At 39.7% G+C, this 18,121-nt stretch overlaps 2 protein-coding genes across 5 annotated transcripts in view; both read right to left on the reverse strand.

The window, feature by feature from the left end:
* LOC107560290 (protein MB21D2-like) overlaps positions 1-5,154 on the reverse strand; it is a 23,656-nt gene extending 18,502 nt beyond the window's left edge. Inside the window, exons 1-2 of one of the 3 annotated variants that reach the window (XM_016244429.1) lie at positions 5,029-5,154; positions 2,311-2,522 (exon numbers count right to left, since the gene is read on the reverse strand). In XM_016244429.1, the coding sequence (XP_016099915.1) occupies positions 2,311-2,512 (202 nt within the window). In that variant the 5' untranslated portion in view covers positions 2,513-2,522; positions 5,029-5,154. Of the gene's footprint in view, positions 1-2,310; positions 2,523-4,974 lie in introns of all 3 variants that reach the window. The other 2 variants (XM_016244428.1, XM_016244430.1) reach the window with 2 other exon arrangements.
* Positions 5,155-8,239: 3,085 nt separating this feature from the next.
* Positions 8,240-16,134, reverse strand: tmem256 (transmembrane protein 256). 2 transcript variants are annotated; one of them, XR_001605709.1, is made up of 5 exons: positions 15,968-16,134; positions 15,770-15,807; positions 11,938-12,018; positions 8,653-8,893; positions 8,240-8,390 (listed from the first exon to the last, which is right to left on the reverse strand). XR_001605709.1 is itself a non-coding variant. In XM_016244431.1 (4 exons), exons 1-4 carry the CDS (start codon positions 16,047-16,049, stop codon positions 8,750-8,752), a joined length of 345 nt encoding a protein of 114 aa, XP_016099917.1. In that variant the 5' UTR covers positions 16,050-16,134; the 3' UTR covers positions 8,502-8,749. The 2 variants fall into 2 exon arrangements, 1 of the variants encoding a protein (XP_016099917.1); XM_016244431.1 differs by lacking the exon at positions 8,240-8,390 and having other exon boundaries at positions 8,502-8,893.
* Between the last annotated feature and the right edge of the window lie 1,987 nt (positions 16,135-18,121).

Below are 18,121 nucleotides of genomic sequence, written 5' to 3' on the forward strand. Positions count from 1 at the left end.
CTACTCCGGAGCAGGGTCTAACCAGCACAACTGGTACTAATCGTGACGTAAGTAGACATTGATTGGCCAAACGCGTACGAAAACGCCCTCACCCGCCATGATTTAAAACGCCGTGTAAACATACTGTAAACATGTCAACTTATTTCGCAAGTATGGAGAACAGCGATAGATGGACGGACGCTGAAGTGCAGGCACTTGTAGCAAATGTAGCACTGCCAGTTGTCGTTGGAGATTCTTAGTCCTCCTTTCCATTCTTTCAATCGTTTTACGTATACGTCGACTTTCCATGTCCATTATTGTGAAACCCGCGAGACACAACAAAAACACAGCTCCGATCACAGCGTCCTCCATCCTCCTGTTGTTAATGTTGTTCTTCTTTGTTTCTGTTGTTGAACGCCGCGCACAAATGACGTCGCTGTCGACCGGCTTACGTCACTTCTTAGTACACTCTGTCGGTGCGAATGCAACCCTTTAAATAGTACTGGGAAATAGTTCGCGCAAAATCGTCCCAGTACTTTAGTACTGTACATTTAGTTCTGGAACTAAAGCGGTGCGAAAGGCCCTAAAGTCTTAAACAAGAACTGGTAGGACGTTGTGCTGCTCCACTTCACAGATGCTGAGTGAAAGGGTAGTTTTATAATGATGGGACACACATTTATGTCACTTTATTCACCAGGAAGAACAGCTTGTTCCGCGTGCCATACGTCAGTAACCTATTTCTACGTCACTGCGCATGTGCAGTACTTTCCCGTTTCGGTTTTCAATCTGATGAAGTGTTTACATGTCCTCTCGCTCGGATTACAAAAGGAATAAACCACCCATTACAATACAATCCGATCGAAATTTTAGTCGGATCTCGACTGACGTGTTTACATGTGACTTTTTTTATTCTGATTGTGCTTCAAGTCCTATTACAATCGGATTAGTAGGGTCCATGTAAACGCAGCTAATGATAAACTGACTTTAACTGAAAATGTAGTGTTTCTTGCATTATCGACACTATTTTCCTGTTTTAAGGCATGTTCACACCAAGGACGATAACTACAATATAGTTGGAATCACTTTCAGAACGATTTAAAAAAAACCTTGACACCTAATCAGAACCCATCCTGCTATAACGAGAATTTAAAGCAGCAGACGAGCATGCGCGGAGAATAAACAGACGATATTGTTAGCTGGTGTGGACGCTAATATCGTTATCTTTATCGTTCTTGTTGTCAACGGGGCTTTGCTGCTTTGACACAATCTTTATCGTAAAAAAAGCTGTATAATTAAATAAAGGTGACCGTATATAGCCTACACACTAATTTGACATTTTTGAAAAATACCCTTGTCCTGAAGTTCACCATGCTTAAATGTATAACATGGTGGATTCATTTTGCTGACTTTAACCAAACAGCTACAGCAGTAATTTGGAGGACATAACAAAATAAACAAAACAAAAAACGTGGGTTTCACATTGTGTGTATATTTATTAGTGATGTTAGGTTCTTGAACGAATCGTTCTTTTGAGCCGGTTCTCAGGAAGTAACCGGTTGAGCGGGTTCACAAATCGAACTGAATCGAACTTTAGTTCCGGGTTGATGACGCAGGACGCACAGCCCGAAGTACCACATCCAACTCAAAAAGAACCGATTGAACTGGTTCAACCAACTGTCGAAGTTTGCCGAGGATTACAGAAGATTCTGGTTGAGTTGACGATACTGTGCAAGCCTGAAGCGTGTACTGGAAATATGCTTATGACTGTTATTAATTTACATTTTATTAAAACCTTATTGTGCATGCATATTATATACAAGTTGCTTAAGTGAAATCAAGGAGTTTATAAGACTGGTTTATTCATTCTTTATACTGTAGACACGTAGAACATATCCGTGTTTGTGCATCAGTGTCTGTAATGTGTGAAACTTTTAGGAATCTTATCCGAGTTGTAGGCTAGTCAATATTGGTCAGTCAGTAATATCTGACATAAAGGATCAGCGAATGAAACTGTGACCACAAACACCATTAACTTAAGTGAATTATATGGCAATAATCAACAATATGCTTTCACACAAATAACTTTATTTTTGGAATGTTTCAATACGTGTTGACACAAATTACTTATTAGAATTTTTCATTGATACAACATGGCACTGAGTTGCTAGAGAAGAAATGCGTAGAGACGTTATTGCTTGATGACGTCAGGAACCGATGAATCGGCTTTTTGAACCGGTTCAATGAGCCGATCTGTCCGAAAAAGAACCGGTTCGCAGAAATGAATCGGACTTTGCATCACTAATATTTATGTGTTCACTATGATATCCTCACCCAGCATGTTAAAGATGAAGTCTTTGGCCGTGTGCACCTCGAGTGCGGTCTGGTCTCCAAACTCCCCCTGTTCCAGCTGCACCAGCTCCTGCACCTGAGCCGACAGCTGCTCCAGAGTCGTGCCCGAGCGGAAGTCCACCTCAGACCCCCGCTTCACCGTCGCCGGTGCACGCGGGGCCACAGCACTCATGAGTGTCTCCATTGAGCATTTCCTGAGAGAAACCACATCAATATTACCAAACAGTCACAAAATCATCTCACTTATACTCAGTGTTGGGGTAACGCATTACAAGTAACGTGAGTTACGTAATCAGCTTACTTTTTTCAAGTAACTAGTAAAGTAACGCATTACTTTTTTAATTTACAAGAGAATATCTGAGTTACTTTTTCAAAAAAGTAATGCCAGTTACTTTGTTTTCCCATTTATTGACTGACAGCTCTCCTGTCCCCATATTGGGAGAAATCGGAAGTGCAGAGGAGTTGTGTGCGCTGTGTGAACCTGATGTTACTGTAGTTCTAGACTAAATGTGAATGTGCATTAATTCATCCCACTCACAAAAAACAGATTTAGTATTCATCAAAATGAATTCAAACAGTGAAATGCAAACTCAGAATATGACGCAAACCTGCAATAATTAAATATGTTAAATAACACAAATGTATCTAATCCCATTTTATTAACCAGTGTCTTTGCTGCTGACCTTTGATGATCCAGTTCAACCGTACTAATAAGCAAAAATGACTTTAGATAAACTAACAATTGTGCTTCATTGTTTTTTTTATTGCTGAATGTTTGAGTGTTTCTTCTCCTGTGTTCTACTGTACAGACATGAATTTACTTCATTCAGCATGAGGTTTATTCATTACTTTTTGGTGTAAAAGGGCTTTTAACTTCTTATATTAAAAATAATCAAGCCCTGCTCATATTTAAAAAGTAACGTGAAGGTAATGCAAAAGTAATGTAACGCATTACTTTCGATAAAAAGTAACTAAGTAATGTAATTAGTTACTTTTTTAGGGAGTAACGCAATATTGTAATGCATTACTCTTAAAAGTAACTTTCCCCAACACTGCTTATACTTATGAATATCAACGACTCGTTATAAATGTATGCATTTTAATGATAAAATCGTAGTCTCCGAATGAAGGCTTTTTACTTTGCTAACTATGCGAGTGCCTAGATGTGGATTTTTTTGTATTTTGCAATAGGATCTGCTTTTTTGACATTTTAATGATTAGTTTTAACTATTTATTACTTATTTTAAACATGTCTCACCATTAAATGATAAACACACTAAACTGCTGATGCAGAAACAAAATAGCATTTACTCAGTACCACTAATTACCCAACTCAAACTCAGATTAATGTTTAATACCGCCTAAATAGTTAAACGCAGGTTATTATTAACAGCGGCTGAAGCGGAATGTGGGTCAGTGGGCAGATTAATCAGCTAATTAGCCAGCTAATGTCTCTCTCCCTGTTGAAAAAACCAGCATATGCTGGTTAGGTATGTTTTGACGCTGGGATGCTGGTTTAAGCTGGTCCTTTGCTGGTCCTTTGCTGGTTTATGCTGGTCCTTTGCTGGTCCTTTGCTGGTTTAAGCTGGTCCTTTGCTGGTCCTTTGCTGGTTTATGCTGGTCCTTTGCTGGTTTACGCTGGTCCTTTGCTGGTTTATGCTGGTCCTTTGCTGGTTTATGCTGGTCCTTTACTGGTCCATGCTGGTTCTTTGCTGGTCCATGCTGGTTCTTTGCTGGTTTAAACTGGTTTATGCTGGTCCTTTGCTGGTTTATGCTGGTCCTTTGCCCGCACATGACCAGCATAAACCAGCAAAGGACCAGCGTAAACCAGCAAAGGACCAGCGTAAACCAGCAAAGGACCAGCGTAAACCAGCAAAGGACCAGCGTAAACCAGCAAAGGACCAGCGTAAACCAGCAAAGGACCAGCGTAAACCAGCAAAGGACCAGCGTAAACCAGCAAAGGACCAGCGTAAACCAGCAAAGGACCAGCGTAAACCAGCAAAGGACCAGCGTAAACCAGCAAAGGACCAGCGTAAACCAGCAAAGGACCAGCGTAAACCAGCAAAGGACCAGCGTAAACCAGCAAAGGACCAGCGTAAACCAGCAAAGGACCAGCGTAAACCAGCAAAGGACCAGCGTAAACCAGCAAAGGACCAGCGTAAACCAGCAAAGGACCAGCGTAAACCAGCAAAGGACCAGCGTAAACCAGCAAAGGACCAGCGTAAACCAGCAAAGGACCAGCGTAAACCAGCAAAGGACCAGCGTAAACCAGCAAAGGACCAGCGTAAACCAGCAAAGGACCAGCGTAAACCAGCAAAGGACCAGCGTAAACCAGCAAAGGACCAGCGTAAACCAGCAAAGGACCAGCTTAAACCAGCATCAAAACATACCTAACCAGCATATGCTGTTTTTTTCAACAGGGTCTCTAGCGAAACAACTGATCCACTTGACAGGTCATTATTATAAACATAGCGACACTTCTGAAATATGCCATCTAAGCAAGAATTCCCCGTGACATATGTGCTGTATGAGAGGGAATAGATTGTTTTCTTGTGATAAACGAGCATGAGATGCGTGAAGACCAAGCAGCCCAAATGAGCCGACTAGCAGCTGTGCAGCGAGCTAACGTGCTAACCAGTTAAACACCTCTAGATTCAGCGATGACTTTCGTTGTTTATGGTTTACACACACCCTGTTTACCGCTGGCTCGGTGCGCTCTGCCTTAGACCCCGGGTTGTTTGTTGTAATTTCTTTTCTGAAACAGGATTTCAGCTCGAGTCATTTCCTACAGGTCCTCCTGCGCGCGCCTTCACTGGCAAACTATTCCCGGAAATCACGGACCTCCTCCGAGGATCTTGGGATTAGTAGTATTTTTTTTAACGGGACGCAAATGTATGCAGGCCATTAGTTGCAATCATACAAAAGAGTAAACTATGTATGTGCACTGATTTATGTCTCACAACAATCATTCGCAGTTGTTGGTAAATTCTATTCTGTTTAAATTCTGCGTTTTTTCACTCTTCTATTATAAATCTATTTACAAATATTATATTAGCCTATATTATATTATAATTTAGTTTGATTTTGAAGCAAGGATAGAAATGATCATTGGTAAAAAAGTGGAAACACTCCTAAAAGGCAGCTACATTTTTAATAATTATGATGTTATTTGAAAATGTAAACTTTTTTTGAAAGACATTTATCTTATGAAGGATTTAAAATAAATTTGGTTGAACTTTCTGTTCTTCAAAGAACCTTGAAAAAAAATGCATCTCAGTTCCCACAAAAAAGCAGCACACCTGTTTTTAACATCAACAACAACAATAAAAAGTTTCAGCATTAGAATGTGGACCATGTGACACTGAAGACTCAAAATTCAGCATCGTCATCCCAGAAATAAATTACACTTTAAAATACACTGAAATAGAAAACGGCAATTGTAAAAAAAAAAAAATATATATATATATATATATATTTTTAAAGACCATATTGTAAAGTGTTACCAAAATTGAAAAAGTCTAGAAGCGTTACTTTACTCGTTACTTGAAAAAAGTAATCTGATTACATAACTCACGTTACTTGTAATGCGCTACCCCCAACACTGTATATATATTTCACAATATTACTGTTTGTTACAGTTTGTTTTAATGCAGCTAAAAATCCTTTCAAAAACATAAAAAAGAACCATGAACAGTGGTGTATTTGTATCTGGCTAAAAGAATAAAAAACCCTAGAAAGATACACAAACATTTTCATTACTTAAAAAAAAAAAAAAAGATTTTAGAAACCATAATATTAACTGTAATTTTTTGATTAAAGGGTATCACTTCTGCACTAATGTATGTGATTGCTTTGAGGTGGCTGAATGTTTTCCCCAGATTTGGAGTTGTTTTGTTTTGGTGATCTAGTCTGCAACCTGAAAAAGTTTGAGAACTGCAACTCTGTCCTTTAGATTGAGGGAACAAGCTTTTAAAAGACAGACACCGTGGACTCCAGTCAAATGCTCCCCTGACAGCTTTTAAACTCCTCGGCTCGAATACTTTTTTCCAGGAGGTGAAGAGTGATCAAAAGATTTTCAAAACCCTCGCCAGCTCTCCCTGTCCCATTCCTACCCCCTCTGCTGTGGTGTGACCTTCAAATACCTCCGCCTTTGAAGCAGCATCTGAGATGCTGACAGCGCAGATAATTGATGTCGTGGAAGAAACGGAGGAGGCCAAAGACAGCAAGGTGCTTTTAATTCTACACTTCTGCAGCATCACTCTCTCTGCAACATCCCCAACAGCTCTACACCTTCTAATTAACGACTGAACCCTGTAATCTAATGCGCATATAATTATATCTTCATTTATAATACAAACTCTTCTGCATTCAGTTCTTTAATCAAGCTTTTGTACTTACACAATCCACATGCCTCTTATGGCCATATTTATGGCACAAAAAGGCTGGACGGCAGTACAAATGAGATTTTAATATTGAAGAATGTTTAGTGTTTAGTTTGGAAGCAGCACACCAGAAAGAATGACAATCTTTTTGGACTGACATGTTGAAATTGTATTAGTAATCTTCTGCGGGATGTGCTGTTATGATTGACGCCACAAAAAAAAGAGAACCTAACCTCCCACACCTTCAGATGACGTCGCTTTCGACAACTGGGGTCACTCTACATCTGACTGGGAACTGAATTGGCACTGCCCACACAAGCGATGGAAAATGCAAAATGTCAGTTGGTGCTCAGGAGAGGAGGTTAAGCCACATGAATACCGACAAAGAGAGGCTTCATCTCCCATGAGTCGCAATTAACAGTATCTACCTCACTGCCACTGACCGCTTCTTACCCAATTGAAGCGAAACCGAGTTATAAGTTGCTTGCCCACAGACTGCCCCTTAGATGCTGGTTCAAACACAAAAAGATCATTCAAGCGCGATGAGAATTTAACGACCGAATGACCACAGGGCCACTGCAATGTATTGGTTGCTTTAAACATTGATTTTTACTGGCTGCATCTATCCAGACCGAGCCAGGGAGGAGACACTCAACACGGCCTCATGAAGCAGAGCGTGATACGCCTTTATGGATTTTAACGAGGAGACCCTGATCTGACTTCAGTAATGGGCGACTGGTGAAATTCCCAGCGCTATTGAAATGTCAGGGAGGAAGAGGAAACAAGCAAGAAACTTTTCAAAACAGGCTTCAGCTTGGAGATGCCAAAATCAGATCTAATTATACATGCATAACTGAAAATGCCTTTATGTTGTTCGGTCCTTCAAGTATAAGCATGAATGTCTGTCTTTTTACAAGCACAGAGAAATTTCTTATTCTTCCATCAGGAAAGTGAAGAGGAGACTAAAGTGGTGATTGCCTTGCCCTGATTTGCATGGCTCTGCTAATAGCCCAAGTTAATGAGGGTTTTACGAGTGGTGTGATCACTTTATTGGGACGTGCGGCGTCAATAGAAGCCTTTCGCCTCAATAGAGTTGGCTTATGAGGCTGCCCTTGCAAATTGACCTGAGGATTTATAAAGCAATTTTCAAAGGTCCCCAACCCAGCTATGTGTCGACAGTCACAGGCTCTAGAATTAGAACCTCATTTTATTTCATTTGAATAAAGATAAGTTTGGACACTAGAAGTGCTAAAAGTGAGGTCGCCAATAATGAACTGCTTTGTACTGTCATACTTACAGGATCAGAGCCCTAAGGCTATTGAGATCTTGACCTGGGAGAGACATTCAGAGAAACATTTCCTCCAATATCAGAAGGTCAAACTGGCAATCAGCTTTGCAGACAGCTTTATTTTTTCAAACAGAGGAAAAGCATGTACATACACTTTCAAGACATGAACAAACCCAGAGTGTGACTCATTCACTCTCAGTAATAAGCCACAAAGGAAAGCTTCTCAAAAGTGTTTTCCCCCCCCATGCTGACAAAATAAAGATGCCTGTGACAGTGTGGAGAACAAAAAAGAATTATGTTTGATCCCAAGGCCTTATCATCACTTTCCAGACATGACTGAAAAGGGGTTAGATAAGATGTGAAATTCTCCACCTCTTTCTTTTTCAGTCAACCTATAGCTCCTTATGTACATACACTTTCAAGACATGAACAAACCCAGAGTGTGACTCATTCACTCTCAGTAATAAGCCACAAAGGAAAGCTTCTCAAAAGTGTTTTTCCCCCCCATGCTGACAAAATAAAGATGCCTGTGACAGTGTGGAGAACAAAAAAGAATTATGTTTGATCCCAAGGCCTTATCATCACTTTCCAGACATGACTGAAAAGGGGTTAGATAAGATGTGAAATTCTCCACCTCTTTCTTTTTCAGTCAACCTATAGCTCCTCTTTTCATGTTGAAATGACAAAACAGAACATAATCGCTGAGAATGTTAAAACAACAGGGTCATGGTCTGCCAAATGGAGTCAGAGTTCAAAGAGCCATCGCAGCCCAGCCAACGATGAGCAATGAGCCTCCAATTGGTGCCAGCTTGCTGAAACTGGGGTCATTGGTTAAGGCCTGGTGGTAGAGGGGACCACAGAAGCAGCCCATCCCAGCGAGGAGGATTGCCCCCGCCTTGAGAAAAAGAAAAAAAAAAAGAAGCGCGTGTTAATTTATGTGATTGCTACTGGTTTGTTCCTTATCAAAGTCATTTGGGTCTCAATATAAACTCTACTTAAGCTTTGGTGCTTTATTCAATTCATTTCAAATCAACAGACACTTTGTTCCGTGGAGGTCATCAAGCAAAGTACAGCATGAGCATCATTCTTCTACTACTCTATTCATTTGCTTTCAGCCTGACAATGATCAAAAGGTGTTTATTATGTGAATTTAAACATGAAATTAATATCGTTTAAACAGTGTAGATTGATCATACATGCAGACAATGGTAACAAATCAAATAGAGTGCAAGGTGTCAGGTTTGATATCAGTGATGTTCAATCAGTAGAAACTCATAAATCAGTGACATTTGATTATGTCACTGACGTTCAGTCCAGAAGTCAGAGTGGCAGGTTACCATGGGCTGCATATAAAACCACATTCTTCACCATATAGTAGGTAACTAACGGTTTATGAAAAGAGTTGAATGACTGAAAAACAGTTTAGCAGGCAAAAGAGTAGGCGAAAAATACCCTGACGACTTACTAGTTCTGGTGAGATTCTGAAGTGCACATCCCGATGGACACTTTACTATCCCATGAGGACTTATGAATAGCAGTAAAGTGACTTATTCTGATAACATTCACACTACACACATTCATAGCCAAACAGAACATTTTTAGCGGCCGTGGACTACTTACTTAAAACAAGTACCTACTCAGAGAATATGAGATTTCAGCCATTTTCCAGTTTTGCCCTGAAGGTAGATGCCATATACACCCTTATAAAGGGGTGAAAGCATATTTCTCTACTGATATACATTTTAAAGTATCCAAGCACTGTAATGAAATTATTTATTTTTTGTTTCACAGAAAATGTAACAGCATACAGGTTTGCAATAACATTATTATCACAATGACATTATTATTCACTATCATAGATAGATTACGGTTTAACAATGCACAAAGTGCAGGTGACTTGTATCTCCCCGTCCCTAAAAGGATTAGACATGATATAGACATGATATATTGATCTACTATTTAATAATGTGAGAAACAAGAGACCACAGAAGGATAGGACAGACATAAAATGCTGCTATTAGGAAATCGGTTGCCTGGGACCACTGCTAATTTATACGATTTAGAATAATTAAGACAATATTACATACAGTGGGGCAAAAAAGTATTTAGTCAGCCACCAATTGTGCAAGTTCTCCCACTTAAAAAGATGAGAGAGGCCTGTAATTTTCATCATAGGTATACCTCAACTATGAGAGACAAAATGAGAAAAAAAAATCCAGAAAATCACATTGTAGGATTTTTAAAGAATTAATTGGTAAATTCCTCGGTAAAATAAGTATTTGGTCACCTACAAACAAGCAAGATTTCTGGCTCTCACAGACCTGTAACTTCTTCTTTAAAAGGCTCCTCTGTCCTCCACTCGTTACCTGTATTAATGGCATCTGTCTGAACTCGTATCAGTATAAAAGACACCTGTCCACAACCTCAAACAGTCACACTCCAAACTCCACCATGGCCAAGACCAAAGAGCTGTCAAAGGACACCAGAATCAAAATTGTAGACCTGCACCAGGCTGGGAAGACTGAATCTGCAATAGGTAAGCAGCTTGGTGTGAAGAAATCAAATGTGGGAGCAATTATTAGAAAATGGAAGACACACAAGACCACTGATAATCTCCCTCGATCTGGGACTCCACGCAAGATCTCACCCCGTGGGGTCAAAACGATCACAAGAACTGTGAGCAAAAATCCCACAACCACACGGGGGGACCTAGTGAATGACCTGCAGAGAGCTGGGACCAAAGTAACAAAGGCTACCATCAGTAACACACTGCGCCGCCAGGGACTCAAATCCTGCAGTGACAGACGTGTCCCCCTGCTTAAGCCAGTACATGTCCAGGCCCGTCTAAAGTTTGCTAGAGAGCATTTGGATGACCCAGAAGAGGATTGGGAGAATGTCATATGATCAGATGAAACCAAAATAGAACTTTTTGGTAAAAACTCAACTTGAGGAGAAAGAATGCTGAGTTGCATCCAAAGAACACCATACCTACTGTGAAGCATGGGGGTGGAAACATCATGCTTTGGGGCTGTTTTTCTGCAAAGGGACCAGGACGACTGATCCATGTAAACGAAAGAATGAATGGGGCCATGTATCATGAGATTTTGAGTGAAAACCTCCTTCCATCAGCAAGGGCACTGAAGATGAAACGTGGCTGGGTCTTTCAGCATGACAATGATCCCAAACACACCACCAGGGCAACGAAGGAGTGGCTTCGTAAGAAGCATTTCAAGGTCCTGGAGTGGCCTAGCCAGTCTCCAGATCTCAACCCCATAGAAAATCTTTGGAGGGAGTTGAAAATCCGTGTTGCCCAGCGACAGCCCCAAAACATTACTGCTCTAGAGGAGATCTGCATGGAGGAATGGGCCAAAATACCAGCAACAGTGTGTGAAAACCTTGTGAAGACTTACAGAAAACGTTTGACCTCTGTCATTGCCAACAAAGGGTATATAACAAAGTATTGAAATGAAATTTTGTTATTGACCAAATACTTATTTTCCACCATCATTTGCAAATAAATTTTTTAAAAATCCTACAATGTGATTTTTCTGGATTTTTTTTCTCATTTTGTCTCTCATAGTTGAGGTATACCTATGATGAAAATTACAGGCCTCTCTCATCTTTTCAAGTGGGAGAACTTGCACAATTGGTGGCTGACTAAATACTTTTTTTCCCCACTGTAACAGAATACTGCTACTGTCCATCAACAATAAAATATCTCAAACAGCCATATATTTGAAAGGTATAGTAGACATAAGGGATGTAATGTAAAAAATGAATTCTGATCAATTTGGGACACTTTGTGACAGTTAGGTGACTGAATTTACCTGAAATCAGCCTATATTTTAATGATATCAGTAATTACTGTAGATCTCATTACACCGATTTCAGTTTAGAGATGTTTGTGTTAATGTAAGAATGATGATAAAAGGTGTTTACCAGAGCAGGTTTTCTACAGCGAGCAGCTCCTAACAATGCCAGACTGTGGTAGATGTGATACTTGTTTGCTGTATCATACAACTGAAGAGACAAAAAGAACAGAAAAAAATTAAACATTGGCTAAAAGTGTTGCACCTTATTCTAAAAAATAAAACAAAAACACTATCAATAATGCATGACATTCATAAGGTTTCCTCCGTTTTAAAAGCCAATAATGTAGGTTATGTAGTAAAACTATTTGGTATATTACTTCCGACCCCATACTATGGAAGCCTAAAGCCCAATTTCAGTGTTTGCAAACAGTGATGACGCTTTTTTTGTGGGCGGAGTCTATAAGGTGGCAGAAAATGACAGTTTTAACGTAGCAGTCTATGCAAGCCATGGAATAAAAGAATAAAAAATGTCATTTTGAGTTTGTATTTCAAAATTCTGACTTTTTTCTTGCAATTCCGAGATTATTTCTGACTTCTGATAAGAAAAATCAACTCGTCATTCTCTCTTTTCCCCTCGGTTCAGAATCATGAGTTTATAATCCCACACTTTCGACTTTTATTCCTCAGAATTGACAAACTCGCAATTGTGGAGTTGAATCAATTTTTAAAGTCCAAGCTAGGAGATATACACTTGCACTTGCAAGGAAAAAAAGTCAGAATTGTGATATAAAATAGTTAAATGTTATAGGTTTAAATACTATTTCATGCTTTAACTGTAGGGCTAATACAATATGTCCCCTATGTGAATATTATATAGACCTATTGTTTAAGTATGCTTTAAAAGTAGGATAATCATAGCAGGTTTCATCCATAGTCTGTCCGTTTAAACTTCTGCGTTCAGCTTCAGGTTGACGACAGTATTATATAAAAATGATTTCCATTCCAATTCTGACATCCAAAAGCACAACAATATATTTTTTCTCTTATTCCTTGGATTTTACCCATTTCCCTCCACTTGTTCCCAGTGTTTTTCTGCCACCACAATGCGCGCGCAGCTGCAAGTGACGTAACTGTGACGTCTACTCCCGACAAACAAGAAAAAAAAACATACCCTGTGTCTCAATGTTCATACTATCCATCCTAAATAGTATGCGAGATTAGAATTAGTGTGTCCTAAAGCATAGTATGTTGAAAAGAGTACGCCAAAAGTCCCCGGATGGTCTACTATTTCAGATTGATTTTTGAAGTGTGGATCCGTGCACACTCTAATGGCTAATATTGCCCACAATCCATTGCGCTTTGGTGAAGGATTCTGTCCAGAACTACAAACACGAATAAAACGCATTAACTACAAACATGGCGGATGTGCGTGACTGGCGGTAGAGAGGCTTATGGTGCGTTTCCACTGGCACGTAGCGAGCGCAGCGGAGCGAGCATTTTCAATTAATTCCTATGGAAGTTGAGCTTAAACGCTCACGCGGTGTATTATGGGATTGAAAGCAGCGTGGAGAAAGCGTCGACAGCGGCTGAGAGCCTCAAAAAGATTGGGCATTCCTTGACTTTATGCAAATGTCGAGCAAAAAACGCCGGGCGACAACCAATCGCTGTGAAAGGAAGATGAAGAAATGTAAACAGGGTGTTTTTCAGAGGCGTGCTCCGCCCTCAGCTGCAAGTGACGTAACTGTGACGTCTACTCCCGACAAACAAGAAAAAAATACATACCCTGCGTCTCAATGTTCATACTATCCATCCTAAATAGTATGCGAGATTAGAATTAGTGTGTCCTAAAGCATAGTATGTTGAAAAGAGTACGCCAAAAGTCCCCGGATGGTCTACTATTTCAGATTGATTTTTGAAGTGTGGATCCGTGCACACTCTAATGGCTAATATTGCCCACAATCCATTGCGCTTTGGTGAAGGATTCTGTCCAGAACTACAAACACGAATAAAACGCATTAACTACAAACATGGCGGATGTGCGTGACTGGCGGTAGAGAGGCTTATGGTGCGTTTCCACTGGCACGTAGCGAGCGCAGCGGAGCGAGCATTTTCAATTAATTCCTATGGAAGTTGAGCTTAAACGCTCACGCGGTGTATTATGGGATTGAAAGCAGCGTGGAGAAAGCGTCGACAGCGGCTGAGAGCCTCAAAAAGATTGGGCATTCCTTGACTTTATGCAAATGTCGAGCAAAAAACGCCGGGCGACAACCAATCGCTGTGAAAGGAAGATGAAGAAATGTAAACAGGGTGTTTTTCAGAGGCGTGCTCCGCCCTAAATTTGAAATGCCCCAAAGCAGTGGCGTTGTAGTGTTGCCAGCAGCACTGAGCGCAGATTTGATGCTGTAGTGGAAACGCACCGTTAGAAAAAGGGGTTTGAGTTACTAATATTCAACATTTAACCTGGTAAAAAAAATATTTATTTAATGTTATCTGTGTTATATTTCATCTGCAACAGCAATATAAACTTTTATAAACATCCGTTTGGTCGTTAACTTTTAAATGCATCATTATGCATAAAATATGAGCGGAGTTCTCGGCATGAAAGACCCACGATTGGCAGATCAATGTGCTACTTCTTTTCTCTCCAATACGGTAGGAAGTTCAATGAAATGCAATGTGGAGGATGTTAACTGTGATAAGATGAGTGACAGGCCAGTTTACAGTGACAGGGTGCGTGTATCTATGCGACCGAGCGTCCGTTAAAGGGGTCATATGATGCGATTTCAAGTTTTCCTTCCTCTTTGGAGTGTTACAAGCTCTTGGTGCATAAAGAAGATCTGTAAAGTTGCGAAGACTAAAGTCTCAAATCCAAAGAGATATTCTTTATAAAAGTTAAGAGTCAGCCACGCCTGCCTAAAACGCCTCGTTCTAACACGCCCCCACATGTCTACATCACTATGTGGAAGATTTGCATAACGCCACCCAAATGTTCACACAAAGAAAGAAGGCGTAACTTTTATTCTCGCTGTAGTATTGTTGCTGCCGCTGCCGCCATGTCGTGAAGACGCTGTGTGATTCGTTGTGTTTGTTTGGTCTTCCAAAAGAGGACGATATCTGCTTCATCATGCCTAGAGCTGATCCGTGCTGGTTGCTGAGGAAATACATCAACTTTGCGCTGTGGATTGCCAGATCGGCTTTCACCGTGGACGAAGCGGAGTCCAGCCCGGGGTCGTCACATGTGGTTGCCGCAAGCAACGCACCTCACTTTTCAGACCGATGAGCTTTGTAAAAATCAACGCATTTCAGAAAGGCGGGGCATAGAGGAGCAACAATAATGTACAGTATGTGGAAAATAATGTGTTCTTTGAGCCTTAAACCGCATAAACACATTGCATTACACCAAATACACAAAATAATGTTCTTTTTATCAGCATCATATGACCCCTTTAAAGACGCAGTTGTATGATGTGATAGTATGTCCCAAAGCTTGCCTACTCTTCTACTACACACTCAAAAGTGTGTACTTTTTCTTCACCAAAAGAGTACATACTTTAAGGGCGTAGTATAAGTAGGCTCACTAAGACGCAGCAATGCTTTGCTAAATCTTAATTACATAAAAGTTGACATTATGAGATAAGAAGTCAATTATGATATAAAATATTCATGAAATATAAAGTCACAATTAATACATAAACATCAAAATGAAGTCAGAGGATTAAGATTTATTAAGATAAAGGGGCTAAGTCATAATTGTGACAGTTAAAATTTTTCACAATTATGACAAACATTCTTTTAGAGTTTATTTATTGTTTATCAATTTTTTTTTTCTAATTTGGAGGAAACTGACTTTCACAACAAGGTGCTGTCTATGTACAAAACAAAACAGTTTCCCATTTAATAATTTCGACAAGATGAAAAGAGTGACAAAGCAACAGAACATAATGGCCAAATATACTCACCTCTCTCTGGTAATCACTGGCTTCACTGTGTCTGAATCCTGCCCAGGAGAGAAAGACACGAAAGAGTTGCAGAAAGGCTTTATACAACTTTCAGAAAACGCTCACTGGCGTGCGCTCGGTCGCGTTCGACCTGTCAAGTGCCCAGTAGTTTTTGCCTGACCAGACCCATCAGCCAAATAAAACACAAAGGAGACCTACCGTGAGCTCCATATGCACCTGCTGCGACAGCAAGAGCTCCAGAAATCCCTGCTACCCTCTGGACCAGCGAAGCGGCGTTCATGGCTCCTGAAGTAACCAGGGAACAACTGTAAGCTCATGCAGGAAACTGATGTCATTACGGATCTAACAGGAAGAATGACGCTATCTACTCGTAATTACGAGCGCTGAGCCAAGATGGCGTCCACAGGCACAGCTTCACATCACGTGAGCGTTCCGGTAAAGCTTTTCAGTGAAGTGACAATGAACTAGTTAAGATCAAACAAATTACACGATATGGTAAGTGCAACAATTAAAATAGAATAATAATGACTTATTTGTTTAAAATAGTACACTTTGCGCAAAGGTGCTTTTTCATTCAAGGTCACAGAAACGCCTAGGCCTTAATAACAATATCTACATTACATTACATTTATATGTTATAATTATTTAATTTCTTTCTTAGATGTGCAACCCCATATTTTGGAACACCGACATGCGACTGCCGTGGCCCTCATTCACTTTTTCATCAAACAAGCTCTCTACCTTGGCCGTATGAGTATGAATTATTAATAATCCGCCATTTCACTTCAGAAAAGTTGTTAAATCTAATTCTCGTGGTTCATAGGTTCGTGCACATCTCTATATTCTAGACAAAACGCAGACTTGTTAATAAACATTCTAAATCCAGAAAAATTATATGAAAACTGTTGTATTTTCTTATGAATATTTGCAGTCTTTTTAGAGTATGTACGGTTTTAATTCCTCTGTTCGACTGTTGGGGGAATAAAGCCATTTTGGAGCTGGTTTAGGATTTCTCTCAGTGTACTAAAGCAGGCATGAGGGCTTTTAGTGTCCAGTGAGGGGTGCTGTTTTACTTTGACTGTCTTTCAAACCTCTGTAAAACTTCTGTGGGTGTACAAAATAAGGCCTTAATATCTAGAAAATAAAAAAATTTTAAATCCTGTCCTTGAGTAAAAACAAGGTTTTGGTCCAAATTTGTAATGCACACAAAATAATTAACAACCCACAAAACAAAACAAAGTGTTTAGTCCAGGGCTGTCCAAGCTCGGTCCTGGAGGGCCGGTGTTTTTTAACATTTATGGGCATTCTTACCTTTATAAAGCCTTTTTTTTTCTAAAAGTGTACATCATCTTTTGAGTCAAATTCTTACATTTAATCAGTCAATTATAATAATAATACATTTAGGCTGTTACTAAACAAATTAAATCAGTATCAGTACAATTAATCTTTGCAGAAGTTTTATATGAAGTGGCATTTAGATGCATTTACACATGTTAATGCAGCTTAGAGGGACATGGGATGCTTTAACCTGCAGTTACAAATGCATAAATAATGTTTTGATATTTAAAACATGAAATGTTGAATACTGATATTTGAAATTATTAAAAAAATGAAAAGATCCTTTAAATGTGAAATTAAAACCGCCAGTAGGTGGCAGCAAGTCACTGTTAATAAGTGAGTAATTGCGATTGAACCGAATCATTTAAACGGTTGATTCATTCAGGAACAAAACAAAGTCATGCTGCTTAGAGACGCGAAACAGTACTGTTCCTGTGTTTGGAATGTTTTTTGTTGGCGAAATAGCACAGAAATAGCGCAAAAACAGCCAATATGGTGTCTAAAACGTAAGTCTCTAGATATTAACTTATTGTTTATTGAACTGTTGTATAAAATAAATATCACATTTGTAACCATGCTGATTTTTTAAAGAAAAAACGGCACTCTTCGTGTGATATTGATTAACTATATGAACTGATATAAATATATACATTTTCTGCCTCCTTATCTTGAAGTATGTGATCATTGTTAATGCATATTAATAGACTGAATCATGCAGCGAAAGAGCGCACTATAAAAGCTCACGCGCACTAAAGCCTGTGTTGGTCTACTAACCAGACTTCATCTCGTCGCGTATGCATGCCTCTGTAGGTGTGTTTTGTTTAGCTTTTGCAATATACTCGATAAAGTCATGATGTCTCACGAGTTCAGTATTTGCGCTAAACCTGCACAGATTTGACCTGCATGAACTTCCCAAGAAATGAATGAGTGAACATAATTTACGAAAAGTAACCCGCCAAATTGGCTAGTAATTTGACAGCGTTACCCGCCACAGCTGATTTTTACCTGCATTTG

Source organism: Sinocyclocheilus grahami, unplaced genomic scaffold (assembly GCF_001515645.1).
Source record: "Sinocyclocheilus grahami isolate Dianchi unplaced genomic scaffold, SAMN03320097.WGS_v1.1 scaffold718.1, whole genome shotgun sequence".
In the NCBI taxonomy this organism is placed as follows: Eukaryota; Metazoa; Chordata; class Actinopteri; order Cypriniformes; family Cyprinidae; genus Sinocyclocheilus; species Sinocyclocheilus grahami.

Bases quoted from the DNA above. Each gene is read 5' to 3' on its own strand.
- tmem256 (XM_016244431.1), bottom strand. From the start codon at position 16,049: ATGAACGCCGCTTCGCTGGTCCAGAGGGTAGCAGGGATTTCTGGAGCT. The intron at 15,808-15,967 runs GTAGGTCTCCTT...TCTCCTGGGCAG, and splicing joins AGGTGCATATGGAGCTCACG to GATTCAGACACAGTGAAGCC. The intron at 12,019-15,769 runs GTGAGTATATTT...TTGTCTCTTCAG, and splicing joins CCAGTGATTACCAGAGAGAG to TTGTATGATACAGCAAACAA.